Source organism: Nesoenas mayeri (genome assembly GCF_963082525.1).
Source record: "Nesoenas mayeri genome assembly, chromosome: Z".
Taxonomy (NCBI): domain Eukaryota; kingdom Metazoa; phylum Chordata; class Aves; order Columbiformes; family Columbidae; genus Nesoenas; species Nesoenas mayeri.
The window spans coordinates 55,594,468-55,612,832 of NC_137542.1; the positions used below are offsets into that span (position 1 = coordinate 55,594,468).

The window sequence follows — 18,365 nt, forward strand, 5'->3', positions numbered from 1 at the left end:
AGATACCACATCACCACAATAAAAAAAAATATTTTTTTCTGCAGTAAGTAGGCATTATAAGAATTTCCCCTAATTTAGTGGGATTTTATGACTGTGAGAAAGCGGAAGAGCTGAATATTGTAATTAAAAACAAACAAACAAACAAAAACCAAACCAAAATCAAGCAACCAACAACAACAACAAAAACCAGCAGGTCCGTGACTTTCCACCTCTTACATATTTGGATTGAGACTTAGCAAGAACTGATGATGAAGTACAACAGAGAAGGAATTCCTCCCTGCAATATGTACCTTTCATAGTAACTGTTTGAACAAAAGGGCTACAAGGAAGCTGCCAGCTTGTTTCTGTTCTTCTACCTAAGTGTAAGTGTTGCCAACATTGGACCTCACAGGAAGCACATGGTTAATTCAAAAAGCTTTTCTTCTCACTTCAAGGTGTTGCTGATGAAGAGAGCTTTATAATGGTCCTTCATATTACCAGTGCTCTGCACTGACCTAAGTCCTTCTGGTTTCTTAAGCTAGTACCAGCAATGTAACTTGGAACTAACAAAAATAATCTTAAATAAGTAGGGGAAGCATGCAAATCCTGAGCCTTACAAACATGGTAAGGAGCAGGAAACCTTGAAACGTGATTTAGCAGTTGCTTAGTTGAAATACCTCCTTTTCTAATTGTCTAAAACAACTGAGCTTTGTACAGGTTATTACTTTACACTTAAATGCCTTATCCAGTAACCAAGAGTGAACAGTTTTACTGCCTGCAATTTGCCCTGTTCAATCAAAAATAAACAAAAATTTCCATGAATTTTTTGAAATTCAGTGCATAGTTCCCACTTCAGCTAGTATCCAGCATTAGAAATCAAAGTTAGTTATTCTCAAAGATTTCACAGCAGAGGTGGCTGTTGCAAGCAGTCTTCAGGAGAGGAGAAAGTATTTTTATGACAGACTGCATATTATATGCAAAATATTCAAATAAAACCATCTGACTTAAGTCAGATGTGATTAACTATGCTATTAAAATTTAAAAGAAACAGAAATTAGTTGTTGCTTTTAAATGTGCAGTGTTTCTAAATATCAAAACTGTTTCAGTCTGCATGCTAATCCTAGGCAAAAAGGAACAAAATGTCTTTTAAGAACCATCTTTTAGTCTTGAGCATTTTTATTCAAATTTGGGATGCAGTCATCCCCCAGGCTGTGGTGTGGGGGAAAGTGCAAGTTGTGGGAGTTTGGTAGATGCACTGAGAGTCATGTAAAGGCTCTTAAGGCTTTTGGATATTCCTCAAAATAAAAGCATGGAATTACTTGGGTATTTGGAATTAATGCTTAATTGATTTGCTTTACCAGACACCCTATGGTGAGGGGTATGTTTACTTTAAAAGGAAGAGCAGATGTAGCAATTTAAAGGTCCCTAAGTCCCTCTCTTCAACTTAATTTGCATTTTCCTGCTTCTGTGTACACAAAGGGATGAAGTCTCTCAGTCCTGTATGACAGCTGCTCCAGCAGTAGATCTGCCATTGTCCTTCATTGGCACTTATATATTCAGATATTTCCTAGCTATTTACTAGCTAATAGAACTAAAAAGCTTTGAAAATGTACTAATGGCATTGTCAGAATAGGTGTATTGATAGCATAATTCTCAGTGCAAACCTCTTCTGAGTTACTGGGGAGATAATCCATCATCTTTCGCTACTCCACATTATCTTGTCATTGAGACCCTGGCAGGCGGATGAGAGGTCACTGCAGTCTCTGAATTTCCTGGTAGAGTGGAGAATGGTCTGAGCAGTACTAGGAAGTTCTGGACAGAGGTAAATCCTCTCATAATTTTAGCTTTGTATTTGCAAAGAAATATTTAGTAGTAATGTTAATTAGTGTGGTTCATATTAAATACTAATCTGACATGAGCAATTCCAAAGGAGTTGTTTATAGATATAGGAAGATGTGATTTATTCTCCACTGTACAAACAGTAAGGAAATATGATTACTTTTTGGGGGGTATGTGAGTATATTCCCTTTATTATGAACAAGAGACCATAGTGATCAACGTACCAGTAAGTTGCTGGTCTGGCAGCTTAATGACATAAGTCTTTTCCATATGTTTTAAATCACAGACAATAGGTACTGATACTAGTAAGGTACTGAACTACATAGCTGATAAAAGGAGGCATGAGAGAAAGGCTTCACACAAGGAAATTTTCCAGTTGTTTAACCATAGACTTTTAGGTTTCATATATAAAATAGTGTACATTGTATTACAGTCCATAATTTATTCTAATTACAGATAATAACCAGTCAAAAAAGAACAAATACAAAACACTTGAGACAGGAATTAATTTATTTTAATCTGTAAAATTCCTTGGCTTGTGCTTCTTACTAACTTCTCCCATCATGCAGATGCCTTGATGTTCCACTCCCCTTTCTGCCCTCCTCGGCGACTCTGGAGCGGCATATGAGGTTGTTATGCATTTGTTTTTTGGGGTCTAGTGCTTGTTGTCCAAAAATGACTGCTCTGCTCGTACCTATAGGACTTTGTACTTATGGTCATTTCCTAGCAGAAGTTTGCCAAGTTTGGACCTCTTACCTTCTGAGATCAGATGTGTTAAGTTTAAGGTGAGGGAAGCAGACAGGGGTAGCATTATGGTAGTAAAAGTAGAGGACATCAAGCTGTAATGTAGCTGTTGTCGTCACAGGTGAAATTCTGACACTCTAAAAGAACAAGCCACAGAGGCAGAGAGCATTGCTTGGTTTGAGGGACAAACAGAAGGGAATGCTGATCCACATTCATTTACTTGCTCGTGTTCTAAAATGACATCCACAAACATCTGGAAGAGAACAAAAAGATCAGTTTATGTTGATACAGTGATACAAGTCATAGCTTTCTAAACTGGCAGGTGCAGAATGCTCAGATGTTCTTGTTGCTAAATTTCATAAGCAAAGGTTTCTTTTGAGGAACTAATGGCATTTCTGTCAACAGGAGAATGGACACTTTGGTTTTCTAATATCAGAACCATTGGAATTAAATTTATAGCTCCTGGATGTTGGGGCTTCCAACATGGTAGCACTCAGATGTAAGTTACAGCCCAGGGCACCAGCCATGACAGTGGATCCGTATTCTACTCATCATTCTTCTTCTATTGGCATCATATAGGGCCTAGAATAAAACAGCTGGTTTTGCTCTGGGGAAGCTCTATTAGTGTTTGAATACAGTGGTGATTAAATAGGTGGGCTCTCTATGCAGCAAAGGTTGAGAAAAGTGTGAATATCTTGTCTTATCATTGCAGATATAGATATAGATAGATAGGTATAGATATATATATATATATGGGGTTTTTTTAAACAGTAAAAATATTACATTTCTAATAAATTTAATTTTAGGGCAAGATGGTGAAAGGAATGGGGGGTGCCATGGACCTGGTGTCCAGTGCGCAGACCAAAGTGGTTGTCACCATGGAGCACTCAGCCAAGGTAAGGCCCCTTGTTTCTTCTTTCTAAAAGGTGTTTTGTGCCATACCGAAAAAAAAGGAAGAAGAAAAAAATAAACAACAGATTTTACATTCATTCTACTACTTTGACAGCTTGCTTTTAGTTATTATGGAGATGCAACAGGGGGCAAGGCTAGTATCATTCCTTCCTCTTGTAAGTGAATCATGCACTGTGGAAAAAATGAAATATTAACTTGATGTTTAAAAGCTGCAAACATATTTTATTTACTTCATGAAAATTTAATGGAAGCGGCAATTGCCTGAGGTATGGTAGATGGTACCCCGGAGGTTTTACTCTTCACCTCAGAATAATATGAAAAATGAGGTCCCCGTGGTTAAATACTTGTTATGATGGAAAGATATTTACCTTTGAAGTTGTCAGTCAAATTGGTACTGACAGCTTAATAGAATAGATCTTTCTGGTATGATGAGATGCAGGCTGGCTTGCATCATTATTTGATAGAGGTTAATCTAGAGACTTCTTTGTGGGGGGAATTTTATAGACATAAACCTTCTCCTACAGAAGGTCATAGGAAACTTGTCATTTTAAACTTCTGAAATGGCACTGTCCAAACCATGAGAAAAATGGACTGAAGGATAAAAACCTCTTTTCAGGGAACTATACCGAATATTTAAAAATTAACCTTTTGTTTAATATCTGTGTTTCTGTTATTCCAAATTCCTTGTATGTCTACAATAAGAATTAGTTATGTATTTTTCAAGATCATGTCCCAGTCAGAATGCATAAAGAGAAGCATAAGGGATTTGCATGGTAAGCTATAGTAAATATGAAAATATGAAAGTTAAATATATTAACATTCGTGTGGCTTTAAAATGTGATTTGAAGAATGAATTTTCAGTTTAAAAAAAACTGTTGAAAACTATAATAGTTTTACAGTTTATCCTAAGCTGTGATCTCAAAAGGCACATTTGCAGCAGCAGGACTGAGTCTCATCCGGTAGTTTGAGTGTGCAAATTTGTAAATAAGTAGACAAAAGTGCAAAGCAAATTCATCAATATACTCACATCCCTATTACAGCCTCCCAAAAACTGAATATGTAGTTATCCATTTGCTCAGATACATACTTCAGGTATTAATGTGATCTGAATAAATATTAATGCTAAATTTCTAGTTACTGGGGACAGGTTCACTGTTCAATAAGAAATCTATTCTTAGACACCAAAGTCTCCCCGTATATCAATAGATTTGATGGATGGAAATACAGTGGAAAGCATGGTACCTTCAGTGAACATGTTCAAGAGTTGCTGCAATAGGTAGTTAATGCAGTCGGTTTTATCTGATTTCTGATCTTGTGAAGGATCTCTTAATTATTTTCAAGTCTTTTGTATAATAGTAATGGCTCGATAAACATTGAAATAAGTTTTATGGGAGTTTAAAAGTGTATTCTCCTTTCAGTACATGTTGCAGTTTTTATACATAGTGATAGTCTGAGTTCTTGCAATACAGGCAAAATAAAATGTACACTTAATTATTTGGATGAAGCTAGTATCTCTTTCAACAGTCAAATAAATACTCAAAATTTCCTCTTTTTAAACTCCAATATGCAGTATATTATAAATAAAACTACATACTCTCTGATCCAAATTTTTTACATTTTGTAATTACATAAATTTTTACATGTAATGAAAGACAAAAGGTACAGATGAAAGCTGATAGGACATGAAATGAGTTTTGCAGAGGACTCTTCAGATTAGGAAGCACTATTGAGGAAAGGTAGCATAGAAAGACAGAAAACAATAAAGGCATGTAGAAAAAGGATGCAGAATGGCTAGTCGCTACCTTATAAAAGACATAGGGATAGTGACATGAAATTAGCAGCTAGCATTTCTAAGATGGGAAGAAACATTTTTCATAGGCAGCTAATGAAGTTGAAGATGATCAGCAGGATGATGCAGGAGCTCAGAGAATTAAGTCTGTATGAGATGGACTACACCGTTTTGTGAGGTTAAGTTCATTAATGACACTCTTCCTCCTGTGCGAAAACAAATACAACAAGGAGACATATGGAGAGTAACGAATGTGTATGTTGTGCTCAGAGCTGGCTGGGAGTGCCACATGCATATGCAGAGGACTGTGCTTCTTCTGCCCGGGCAGGGAATATGCGGTATGTACTGAAACGAATGAAAGAACACCAGAAACAAGTTCTGGAAGATATGGAACAAGTGGGAGCTAAAAATGGCATAGGAGCCTGCTCTTCACTTCTTGAGCAGCTAATTTCTGCCACTTAGTAGGCATGCTCATAGTGCTATGAGGAGTACATGGTACTGAACAAGGCAGAAGCCATGAGAAGACCTGCCTTTTGAAGTAGTGTAAGAGCTTGGAGTCTAATAGCAGATATTTTCTGTGAGTCTCATCTAGAAGAAATGGAAGGAGTCACTGTTCCCGTCAACAATTTTATTGGATTATGTAGGCAGAAGCAAGATGTCTGCTGGAAAGTATGTAGAACATAAGAGATATCAGGTATACTTTTAGCTTTGTAGGTTTGTGAACCGATTTAGGGGTTAATGTGAATTCTGCCAGTTCAGGGAGGCAAATACATTCAACTGCTAGGTTAACGGTTGGACTTGATGATCTTAAAGGTGTTTTCCAACCAAAATGTTTCTATGATCTTATAATTAAATAGCATTGCCCAGAAGGAGTCTTTAGCTCAGGAAATCTGTACATCACAGCATGTCAGGAACCAGGAGGGCATATTTCTGGAAGGGTGGCTCAATTTTTGCTCCGTATGCTTAAACCACTGTGAGACACTTGGTTAATGGACCCTAAGTCTAATTCATTATGGTATTTCTTAATGTATTTTTGCTAAATTGCTTTTTTTGTTTATAACCATATTAGGTTGTTATTTAATCTCTATACAGTCACTGTGCATCTGCGCCTAATCTGCTAAATACTGCCTAAGAGAAAAAACAGTCAAGTTCCTACCCCCATGGCATCATTGAGTTGTTTTGTAAAACGTAGTAAGTTAATGGCTGGTAGTTGGTCCATGTTGTGAAATGACTTGTCTGCACCGTTCAGAAAAATAGAATGGAAACTAATTTTAAGCACTTGATTTGGATGTGACTGAACCTGCAGCACTGAACTGAAAACTCCTTTCACCACCAATAGTTTTTATTTCAATGTGTTGCACAAGATTAAAGACAGTTCTGTTCTTCAACAGCAGCTTTTTTGACTTAAAGCAGTTTGAAACACCTTAAGGTTTTATGTATCTACACAACAGTCTTTTCCCTTATCTGAACAAATCTCATATAAACTCAGATGGTAAAAATTCATGCAGTTCCATTGGGATTCCCATTCTGGTAGTGTTGTGATGGATGTCTTCCAAAAGTCATCTTTAATGCTAACTGGTAGTACAATGATCTTCAGCTCAAGTGTTAAGAAGCTGGAATGTATCAGTTTTCAGGGTCAAGCTGTCACCTCTGCAAGGCCATTCATTTCAGTCTCAGTTGAGTAACAGGAAGAGATACTTCATTTCATATGGCTGAGAAGTAAACCTAATATGTTTCCGAAGATATTACAAACAGCAAAGATTAATCTTGGCTTTTAGGCAAAGTGCACAAGAAGGTCCTTGAGATGGACGAGATAAGTAGACCAATTGGAAGTAACACCATTCAAGTAATTATTTTCATTAAGAGTGAGTTAGTGTCATCATAATGGTTGCCTTGGTACCAGATGTGGATTTTGCCAGTGTAATTAGAATTAGAATGAGAATGAAGAAATAGTTCTTCATATAAGAAGATTAATTTAAAAGCACTTGGATTGCTCATTTTGCTATCACTCAGGAGTCAAAATGGCTGAGAAATGGTTCGTGAGCTTATAGTAAGCAGTAAGGCAAACTGATGATTGTAAGTTTAAAAAACATTATGTTCATATGGTTAAATGAGAGATGTAATACTCTGAGAGTTTTGAAATGCGTAACTGAAAATTGATAATTAGATGAAAAAATAAAAGCATGATAATGGGAGAAATGTGCATTTAATACTACTTCTGTAAAACGCCTACAAATACTGATTAAAATGTAGTGATCCATCTCTTTTATATTCATTCAGTGCGCTTGCAGCCTACATTTCATTTAGGAGTATCTAAAGACATTTGTGAACTCCTTTTAAAACAAAGGAAGAAGGAAAAAAAAAAAAAAAAGGAGGAGGAAAATACCCCAAAAAAACCTCACCACCCAAACCTTACCTGCCCAACCTCATGTCAGAAGCTCTGTCTTCTCATTAGGTAATATTTTTGCCAGGATTTAGAGTTGCTGCCTTTTGAGGCCCCAGGAAAGGAAGTGCCTTAAAGTAAATTCTATTTCATATATAAAAATTGTTTTCTACTTTATTTGCTTGGTAATTCATTCTATTTAAAACAGAGATAATGGGACTTCTATGTAGCACTTGAAAATGAGCATATTGCACTTATCTTAGTCTGCTTTTGGGCTTTCCTGGAGAAATGGAGGGGATGGGAATCCCATTGTAGGTAAAGAAACTGAATTTACCATTTTGAGAGCATGACTATGCACTTCAGCCCTAGGGATTTGAAATGCCTGTGAATATGGTTGATTCTGCATATAGTGTTTGCAATAAAGTATAAAACAGAGAAATGTCATCCCCACAGTGTCTTTCCCCAATTTTTGTCCTTTATATGTCATCAGTGAGGTCCCATGTATTTGTTATCCTCACGTTGCAGAGGAAAAGCAACTTCTTAAGCAGAAGTATGCAGAACTTCTAAACTCAGGAGCCCACTCATTGGTACAGTGAGATTCTTATTAGTTATGTCCCTATATATGGGATTTAAGTAATAACTGTCCCAAAATGCCAGAGATGTAATCCGCCATAGAAGTGAATTGAACGAGTGTTCTGAGTGCAGTGAACATTTCAATAGCACTGAATGGCTACAGCTGTGATTTTTCTTTTTCATGTATATATTTAAACTCCTATTAAGTTGTGTTGTTTTTTAAAATTAATGTTTGTCTGTATATTGTTAAACACAGGGCAACGCGCATAAAATCTTGGAAAAGTGCAATTTACCACTTACTGGGAAACAATGTGTGAACCGCATAATTACAGAAAAGGTAAAGTACTTTTCTTCTTTTTTTTTTTTTTTTGTCAATGCTTTCCTCCTCTATCCCTAAGAATGGACACTCAGCAAAAGTAGTAAAGCTTAGTAAAAATGAAGAATATATTTAGTATCTCTTACCAATAAAGGGCAAAGATTCCCTTGAAGTTCAGTTCCAGAGGTCTTGGCATTCCTATTTTTCCTTTTAAAGCTTTTACCATTGACATCTAGCATACTGGACCATACTCTTAGACACCTTCAGAACAAAGATGCCACACATGAAAGGTATGCAATGTATGTGTCTCTTTGTTTTTCCCAAAGCATTCCCGAAAATTTGCTATGTGAGATGCAGATCCTCAAAACCAGCTTTATTCACAGCTCATTTTTTTTCCAGTAGAGCAACAATCGTGTAGCAGAGAATCAGTGTCTTTCTTGGTGTATGCTAGACTCATTCAGAGAAACGTAACCCATATCTGTAGTAGGGCTTTAATTCTTTTTTCCTTACTTGATTCCACTTGTAAAGCAATGTACTGTCCAGTGCAAGGACATGTGAGCATCTGATGTTGCTGCTGCTCAAACTACATTAGTTAATCTTTTCAGGAAAGGACTAGTGACTCAAGTTTTTTGCTATAATCACGCTCCTTTTATTATCAGTGTTTACATTTTTAAGGGCTTAGAGTAGTCCTCTGTGAGCCATCTATCATACTAAGTAGAATGCATCAAAGGTGCTGATGTAGAATCTGTTATCTCTAGGTGGTGTGTTGCTACTGTAATTTAAAGTTGTGTTTGTTTTTTTTTTCTCTACAAAGTAAGGGAAAATAAATGAAAATATGGAAGTTTTCCCAGTCTGCTACTAACTGTCCATATACAAATGTAAGGTACAAAAAAATGAGACTGAACAAGGACTGATATTAGGTTGGTGCCATGTATGTATTATAGGATTGTGCGTTTTTCAATACAAAAGTGGCATAGCCACAGCTTCTTTAAAAATGGCTGTTATGCTTCTTTCCCTGTACTATAATAGAAAATAAACAAGATACAGAAATTTTTTGAAAAGTCACCTCTTGTCAGATCTAGTTGCTTTGTTAGCACATGTCACAAATGTACAACAGTACTTAGTGTTGCAAATTCTGTTTACACACTAGCTTCCTAATATGTATGTTTCTTATGCCCAGCTTCTCTTTTAAGACTTAGAGGAGCCATCATTTTTCAGTCCCCTGAATCAGTGTCATGTGCCCAGAGGACTGCTGAACTTTAGTACACTTCTGTGATGAGTTTAATACTTCACTTCCATTTCAAGTTCAGTCTTCACCATTTCTTTAGCTATTGACTTTTTTTTAAGTAAAATTACTATAGACCTTATGGTTTCCCTGGCTACTAGTTTGCAACCTGGGTATGTCCCTCTGGCAGGCACCGTTCAAGTGGGCATTGTTTTACAGGTGTTTTTATTTGATGTGTGTGTGAGCCTTGAAAGTACAAAGCATATTTTATGAAGACATCAGGAAGAACAGCCTTTGCTTCTTTAGCCATTTTCTCCCAGGCTTTCTATTAAAAATACAAGAAATCTTGTCTTTCATTGCTAGCTTCTGAAAACACTAAAATTTGTACTAGGTGTGCAGTAGCTGTTGGAGAAGGTTATAATCTGAAGGTTATAATCTTTGCACCTCTCTACTGGCCTAAAAACAAAATAGAAGAATGGAGTAGATCTTGTCTTTTTCTTTTTTTCTTTGTGATCTCTTGCTGAGCATTGTCTTACAGCAAGGAACGTCTCAGTCCTTTCCTTTGGACCTCACAGTTTTTACTAGATTGGGGTATGGTACTTGTTTCATCCAATGAAGAACGGTTGCACATTTTCCCCACGAAACTAACACATCTCGTATTTTAGATTCTTTCAGGTACAAATGAATGTAGCGGAAATCTGTTTTGGTCAGTCAAAAAGTGGAAAGTGAAACCAATTGATAATGGTATTTTTTCTTACTGAAGGAACACTACCTACTTCAGTACACCATTTTGTACAATATTGCTGCTTACATCGTAATTTTCTGCTTTGATAATAAAAACTTAATTGTCTGCAATTTGAACCTGACAGGCTGTGTTTGATGTGGACAAGAAGAAAGGGTTGACCCTTGTGGAAATCTGGGAAGGACTGACAGTGGATGATATCAAGAAATGCACTGGCTGTGACTTCACAGTAAGTAATGTTACAACTGAATATAGTTAGTCTGGTGCCAGAACAAATATTCTCCACCAGTATTCATCATATGAAGACTTACAGATGCAGTAAGTTTCCTCCTTATAGGTGAGGGCTCAGTAGATTGCCTGTGGGATTTACAACGAAAATAAGAAGACAATTTAGGGCTAATCTAGTATGATTATATTGGAAGCATTAAAAGCTAGAAAAAACAGAAGAGATGGAGAAATCACTAAAAGGACAATGTGGAAAGGGAACTTTTATGATGCTTTGAAGAGGGGAGCTGATTCATATCTGAGAGATGGATGAATATTTATTTTTCCACTGTATAAACTAGTTTACCTAACTCTCTGTTGCCAAGTTTTCGTGCTCTCTTTAGGTGGGGTTGTGAATCTTTTCAGCAGGGATGACTACACATGTCCACTCATGTATTACTAGTGACAATCAATTAAATGCTCTGTTGTTGATATATTTGTTTTTTCTCTTCCACTGCCTTGTACAAATGAACTTGTACTCTCTGTTAATCCAGAAAGCCACTGCCTTTTGACCTTCACATTTGTCCTTAAATCTCACTCAATGCTAACACAAAACTGGCTTATTAATGGAAAGCTGTAGTACACTAGATTGTAACTGATTGCATATGTGTAGTTGATAACAAACAATAGTTTCTTGACGGTCTTCTCCTACATGCATGCTAATGAATTTTTTTCTTCCATGTTGTGAGGTTTTTCAGACTCACCCCTCCTTTGGCAAGGACAGCAAGTATGACAGTATACAGTTTTTGCTGTAGAAGTAGTTAGGGAATATTTGTTAATGAAGTGTAATACTCTTCCCCTTCACAGAGTTTTGTGGTAGTTCTAGGGAACGTAAGTGAAAGACTGCAGAGCAGTTAGTATGTGAAAGAGTTTGTTATTAAGGCTTCTAGTGTACCATTGACAGTAAGTAAAACTTACTTTAGCAATGAGCCTGTGAAAATTCATTCATTTCCTGTGTCCAAAGGGAGCATTTCTGGTAACTAAATATGATACTATATGTTTTTGTTATGGAGTTTTAAATATTTTAAATAAAGAGCTGTTCAGTTCTGAAAATACATTTGTTTATCTGAGAAAAATTGTTTGGTTAAAGATGAGTGACCTGCAACTGCAGAGTGCAGGAAACTGCTACAAAGTGACTTTGCTCCATTATTAATTTTCCATGTAACATTTTATGGAAGTCATTATTATTTTTTAATTTACATTGGAAGCAACCTTCCATATTCAGCAATTCAGTGTGCAAAAGAAATTATTCATTCAGCTTCTCACTGTGATTTAGGAAAAAATGATCAATTTTTTAAAACTTCAGTAATGTCAGGACTTATTTTTCTTTGGCTGATCAGCCTGTCAAATAGCTAGCATCCAAAACTAGAACATAAAAATGACCTTGTATTTTTGTATCTATTGTAGTCAGTCACAAAAAATTGTTCTATTATATCTAATTTGGGGATTAACTTCTTGATGAATTTGAAGAAGCCATATTTAGCGAGCATTTAAACAGACTGAAACTGCAGGAAAGGACTTCATTGTTAGAAGACACCGATGACTACATGTTCCAATCCTGCTTGTTTGGAAGGAGTTGTCTTCTTTTTGGTTCATTTGACTGATATATGTGTATTTAATTGAGTGTGTGTTACCCAAAGTAAAGTCCAGCAGCCTATGTTCAAGGCAACAAAAGCAGGTGCAACAAAGAATTGAGAGAAAGAGGTGATAAACTTACAATGGTGGGCTATGATATTGAACTTTGCAGCAACATGGTGCCTATGATAGGACCAAACCATTAGGACCAAATAAAAGATTAGCACCACCCACTGCCCTTTAGTGCTTTCCTGTAAATGCTATGACGAGTATAAATTTTGAATCTTCAGGAAAGCCTGGAGTTAGCAATTGATGAGAGGTCTAGGTCCCTGGGATCAGGAAGGGACTCTTCATAGCCACCATCTCCTCGTTCTCCTGAAGACGAACTCCAGGGCAGCCTGCTTTGTATGGTGGCTGTGGTCAGGCATGAAAACATGAGCTGTGAACATGAAAAATGTAGATGCTGCTTGATTTATGCACTTTCATATGCTTACCTTGAAAGCAGGAACCTTGTGTAGAAGCTTGCAAAGCATGTTCTGCACTCACCTCTGGCCAAGGTGTGTGTGTGAGTCAGTGTTACGTATTGATCGGCATTTCCAAAGGTGCCTGAAATCTCTATAGCATTGCAGATGGAAAGCATGGACTACTATGACTTATTTATTAAAGCTGTGGCATGGTAGAGCACTATCTCTTCCTTTCATTTTATTTTTTTCCCCTTCTAAAGAAAGTTTCCAGGCCACAGTGACCCAGTCTTGCTCTCACTGAAATCCTTAGCAAAACTTCCGCTAACATGTGTGACAGCAAAATGCAGTCACCGTTGTGTAATATCGGACCCTTGTTGGCCTGATTTTCCTAAACAGCAAACACCTACAGCTCCTTCACTGAGTTTTGGAGCTCAGAAAATACAGATTTGAGCATGGTAACAGGCAGAAAGCAGCATCCTTGATCTTTTTTTCCACATTTCAAGAGTCTGCCTGAGGCTTCCTTGCAAGAGTAATAGTTGTGCTTGTGATTATTTATGTTCACGTAATGAGACATCTTGTTTATATCGGTGACAGAAACTTTAGTGATATTGTATTGCTACAGTAAAAGCGGGTTTTTTTGGATCACATGTTTTGCTAGTTTGAAACAGAATTAATGGTTCGAAAATGAGGAGTTGACTCTATCTAGTGGGTTTTTTTGAGTGGATCCAGTGAAGGATCTGAAGTAAAACAAACGTCTCTCTACATTCATTATAAGTGAGATCCTAATGGGTGGCTGTACCTTTGTAATATAACTATCCCCCTGCAGGCTACTCTTTTTGGAAACAAGAGTTTTATGCCCTCTATGGCTTTCTTTGAGACATGCTTGACTATACAGTACCATTTTTACTGCCTGCTTACTTATTTGGAAAAACATCTCCTAAAGAACATCTGCAACAACAACATGTCAAAGAAAATGTAATTTAGTGTCAACAGTCTTCATTATAGACTAAAGTCATATAAAAAAGTAAACAATTCACCCTCAATTTTACTATGCTCTGAAGAGAAAATGTTGGCTTATCTTGCATGCTTAAATCAAATTTGTTGCTGCCTAGTATATAGATCACCTTGTCAGGTAATCTGTTTGGGCTTGTACTGCCTTATGCCATTGATGAGGCCATGAGAGAACAGACTGAGAACCATACTTTTGGAGATATATTTCATTATAAAAATAATCAGGATAAGTCTGTCCGGGTGAAAATTCTGCCTCACTCCTCTTTGGTTGGTTGGTTGGGTTTTTTGTTTGTTTGTTTTTAATTTAAAAGCTCAGCTTTACAAAATGATCTTAAAAGATAACATGGAGTTTAGGAAGAGCATCTGCCATAGAAACATTAGGTAGTTAAATAGCAACTGACTAATGTATATTTAAAAATAAATTGACTGTCCACATTCAAGACAGCAAGTACAGAATAATAGAGGATATGGCTTTATTTTCTGGAAGTACTTCTTCCTTTGGGGAGACAGGCTGTTGCAGGATTAAGTCAGTTTTTAAATGAGTCTTGTATTTTTTCCTGATCAATCACACCCACTACAAAATTCACGTTAGGAACAGAGTTTTGTACAAAAGCTCATCTTGGAATTGTGACTTGTTTTTATCCACAATTTCAAATAATTAGGAGTTAATAATGAATAAGCAACTTTTATTTTTAACAAATATGCTCACACTGTTCATTTATTTTTGAGAGCCCGTTTTTACATTTCTGAACAGCAACTTGCTTTTACACACCTGATAAGGTCATTGGCAGTTATTAGAACTCAGCATCCTTCAGAATCAGGCCTTGAAAGAACTGCTTGCTATAAAAAAACATAATGAAATAAGCACAGAGCTGTTTATGTAGGTGAAAAGGGTATTTTGGAGTTGGAAATCAGAGAGTGAACAAGCTTGAATTGCAGGGAGTCCCGCAGGTTGTGTGTCCTACAAGTTTGGAGGCTGTGTGCAAGGCTGCCCAGGCAAACTGCTCCCAGCAGCAGTTGTTCAACACTAGCTTGTTCAGCACTAGCAAAGTATTTTGAAGCTTCCAAGAGATGCTGTTCTTTCTGTGAGTGAAATAATACTGAGAATGTGTTGCTCAGGAGGTACTGTAAGAAAGTAGTGAGTCTGTGGCTGTGTTCTGCAAAATAATCTTCATTAAGCACAGTTGACCCTTATCAAATGCTGTGCTGTTAGCACGGGGTGATACTGAATTTGCTGGCTCTGCTGGGGTTTAATGCAGTGGACTCAGGGGGCTTTCTGCATTTCAAACTTGATTACTCCTTGTTTTCCAAGCACAAACTGTCACTTTTGTTACATTGACATTTTTCTGCTTAGTTAATCACATTTTATTTAGAGCAAACAGTTGTATTTGGGTCCAGTTCTCAGTGTTGCTGGGCTCTGGCCACCTCTGTTGTCTTCAGCAGGTGTTGTGGCACTTCAGCACTCATGGGAATCAGACCCTTTCTGAAACAGATAGTGGTGCACACAAATGACAGCTGTTAGCATCAAATGTGCAGACATTACATTTAACGTAATATGCTCATTCAAATGTAAAACGCTTGAGGTTTTGATGGCACCAAAACCTATGGCAGCAGAAAAACAATAATCTCCTCCAGTAATTGCCTTCTGTCGTTATTTGACAGAATATAGATTTTAATGGTGCTATCTTTGTCCTCCAGTTTTTGCCTTTACTTCAATGGAACCACCCCTGAGTGAAGCAGAAATAGTCCCAAATTAAGTGAGGCACATAGGCACTTGGAGTCAGAAATGTTGAAACATTTCTGGAACTAGTCCAGGAATGCTGGTGCACTCAGGGAGTTTTTCCTGTAGCTCCTCCACACAAGTACCTATTACATCTATTTACTATCATAGTTCACACAAAACTTTGAAAAATCAATGAACAGTTTCCATCCACTGAAAACATTTCATTAACATTCGATACAGTAAACACATTCTTCATGAACTAAGCTTTCCTCGGTGGCTATTCTTATAAGTTTATAAATGATCAGGTATATAGGGGCTGGAGGAAGGATAATGTAGAAATCTAACTGGTACAGAGAATGCAGCCCTGTAAGAAAGAGGCTTTAGTGCTTGGAAAGCCCTATGTATCGTTCTTTCATGAGTTAGCTTGTTCAGTACTGTGAAATGAAAAAAAATGGGATAAGGAGGTAGAAGAAATGCAGTATGTGGTGGGACATGTTAATCAACAAGGAGACAGATTATTTGTAGAACTGTTTTTCCTCCTGAACAAGTAAGATCACATGAGTTATTTTTGATCTTCATCCTGGGGCTATTATTTAAGTAGGGCTGGGAACAGGAGATATTGAAAGAAGCTTGGATCTTCTGTGGAGCACTTTTCCTCAGGATATTTGCTGCAGTCAGGCTTCAACCAAATATTAACCATTGCTACTCTTCGACATCTTCTCCGTATTGTTCCCATTTAAACCTTATTTTCTCATCTACTTTCCTGTTCAGGCTTACTTTTGTGTATTTTTGGTCTTCTGGATACTTTAAAATATCACTAATTGATTTTTACAAGGATATGGAGTTAAAACAATAGAATACCTAAGTGTCCTCACACAAAAATTAATGTGAATGGAAAAAAGCAATTAAAAAAAGGCATGTTAAAATTAGAAGTATTGAACTATATAATCATCAAACAAATGAAAAGAATGTGAATGGAAGATGGCAAAAAAAAAAAAGTTAAATTAGAATTATTGAATTACATCATCATCATCATCAAACAAATTGTCAAATCAAATGTTTACATATCCCATAGGTGCAGTATGTGTGTGATGTACCTATCCATTTATTTGTATATCCCCTGCTAATACGCATGTTCCAATACTCAGTTGACTACTTCTGAACAGACCCAGCATTCACAGGCAGCATCATATCTCCTGGTGGGTGGGGAAGAAAAGCAGAATGAACTTGGCTAATTGAGCGAAGAAGGGAAATCATAAATTTAAGATTCCTTGGCATGCTTGTTTTAATACTGCAGTGGTGATTTGATCATGTATTGAATATAATCTGTTTTGTTGCCTCTACATCATTCCATGTATTGATGTGTCAGTGCAGGTGGATTAGAAGGTGATGGCTGAAGCTGCTGCCCGCCTGCAGCTCTCTCTCCTATTTCTGTTCATGGCAGGCGCAGACCCACTGTACACCAGATATGACCATTTCTGGACCAGTGCATTAATTAAGGATGGCCTATTTTTGAGATTTGTTTATGCATTATCCTATACACTGCTTAATTGAGGAGCTGCTTCACCTGAGTTAGGCTTTCCCTTCTTATGGCATCAGAAGACATCTGAGAAAACCATGCAGTTATCAGGGGCAAAACACAGTTTCAGCTGTCCAAGTTCAATCTGCTTGCATTCTTAAATCAATAACCCAACTCAAAATAAATCAAGTTTAGAGGCTGAATACTAGCACCACACGTAACTTGTGTTCCTGCATCAGAAAATTTAGTTGTGGGAGTGTTTATCTCTGAAATACTATAAAAATATCAGTTTAAATAAATACAGTGTCTCTAGTCTTCAGTGGCGCATAGTTGATAGAGCTGGAAGTGAATGGTGGGTTGTATTGGTATATCTGTATGCCAACAGTTGTGTTTTTTCCCTCCTTTTTGCTAGGTTTCGCCAAAACTGACACCAATGAGGCAGATTTAAATGTGAAATACAGACTCAGCTTAACGCCAGAAGGCTCCTTTCCAAGTGGAAGCTCAGTGAAGAGAAATTGATGACTGTTTTGCAATTTTACTTCTCTCTCTCTCTCTCTTTTTTTAATTTTTTTTTTAAGGGCTTTGTGAGTTGTTTCCAGATAGTTAAACTCAGACTGTGACTATCAGCCTAAATTGTATTTTACTTTCATAACATTACCAATTTTAATGGAAAGCTGAATTTATTCCCGAAGTTTTGCATAACGTTATACTAAAATGTTAATGAACGTTGTCAAAAAAATGCCTTGTAGTCTCTCTGCCAAATACTACATATTTCACACAGATTCAGAAGATGACCATGCAAAATGTATGATGGCCTCTGCTTTTCCTGATGTCATTAACCTTACGAATCACTCCATTGCTCTGGAACAACAGCACTTAGCATGTCATTCTCCTGTAAAGGTGAGGGCTTTCTTTTATGAGTGGTCTATAGCAAATGTATGCAGCTTTAGAGAGACATTAGGAATATAGACTTCCCTTTTCTGAACCTTTTAATGACTCTGTGACAAAACTGTTCATACCAGTGAAAATAACTGTGCCCTTAGCCCTGAATGTATCTGTTTCCACAATGTATGTCTGTTGGTAATGAGAAGCCTACATGTCCCAAAGTCCAACTCTGACCACTTCTATTTGAATCATACAAACTAGGATGGGGCTAGTATGAAGGGGGAATGTTAAGAAGTCTCTGTTTCCCCATGCAGAAAACTGATAGCTGCACAGCTGCCCACATGAACCACTCTTACTCTCCAGATATAATCCTGCTCTCCAGCCCCCATTCAAAGGCAAATAAAGATTGTTTCTGGAGTAAG

At 37.0% G+C, this 18,365-nt stretch overlaps 1 protein-coding gene across 1 annotated transcript in view; it reads left to right on the forward strand.

The window, feature by feature from the left end:
• Nucleotides 1-18,085, forward strand: part of OXCT1 (3-oxoacid CoA-transferase 1) — an 81,111-nt gene extending 63,026 nt beyond the window's left edge. Inside the window, exons 14-17 of the mRNA XM_080361961.1 lie at nucleotides 3,369-3,458; nucleotides 8,476-8,556; nucleotides 10,630-10,731; nucleotides 17,471-18,085. Of these exons, the coding sequence (XP_080218087.1) occupies nucleotides 3,369-3,458; nucleotides 8,476-8,556; nucleotides 10,630-10,731; nucleotides 17,471-17,506 (309 nt within the window). The 3' untranslated portion in view covers nucleotides 17,507-18,085. The remainder of the gene's footprint in view (nucleotides 1-3,368; nucleotides 3,459-8,475; nucleotides 8,557-10,629; nucleotides 10,732-17,470) is intronic.
• The last annotated feature ends 280 nt before the right edge of the window (nucleotides 18,086-18,365 follow it).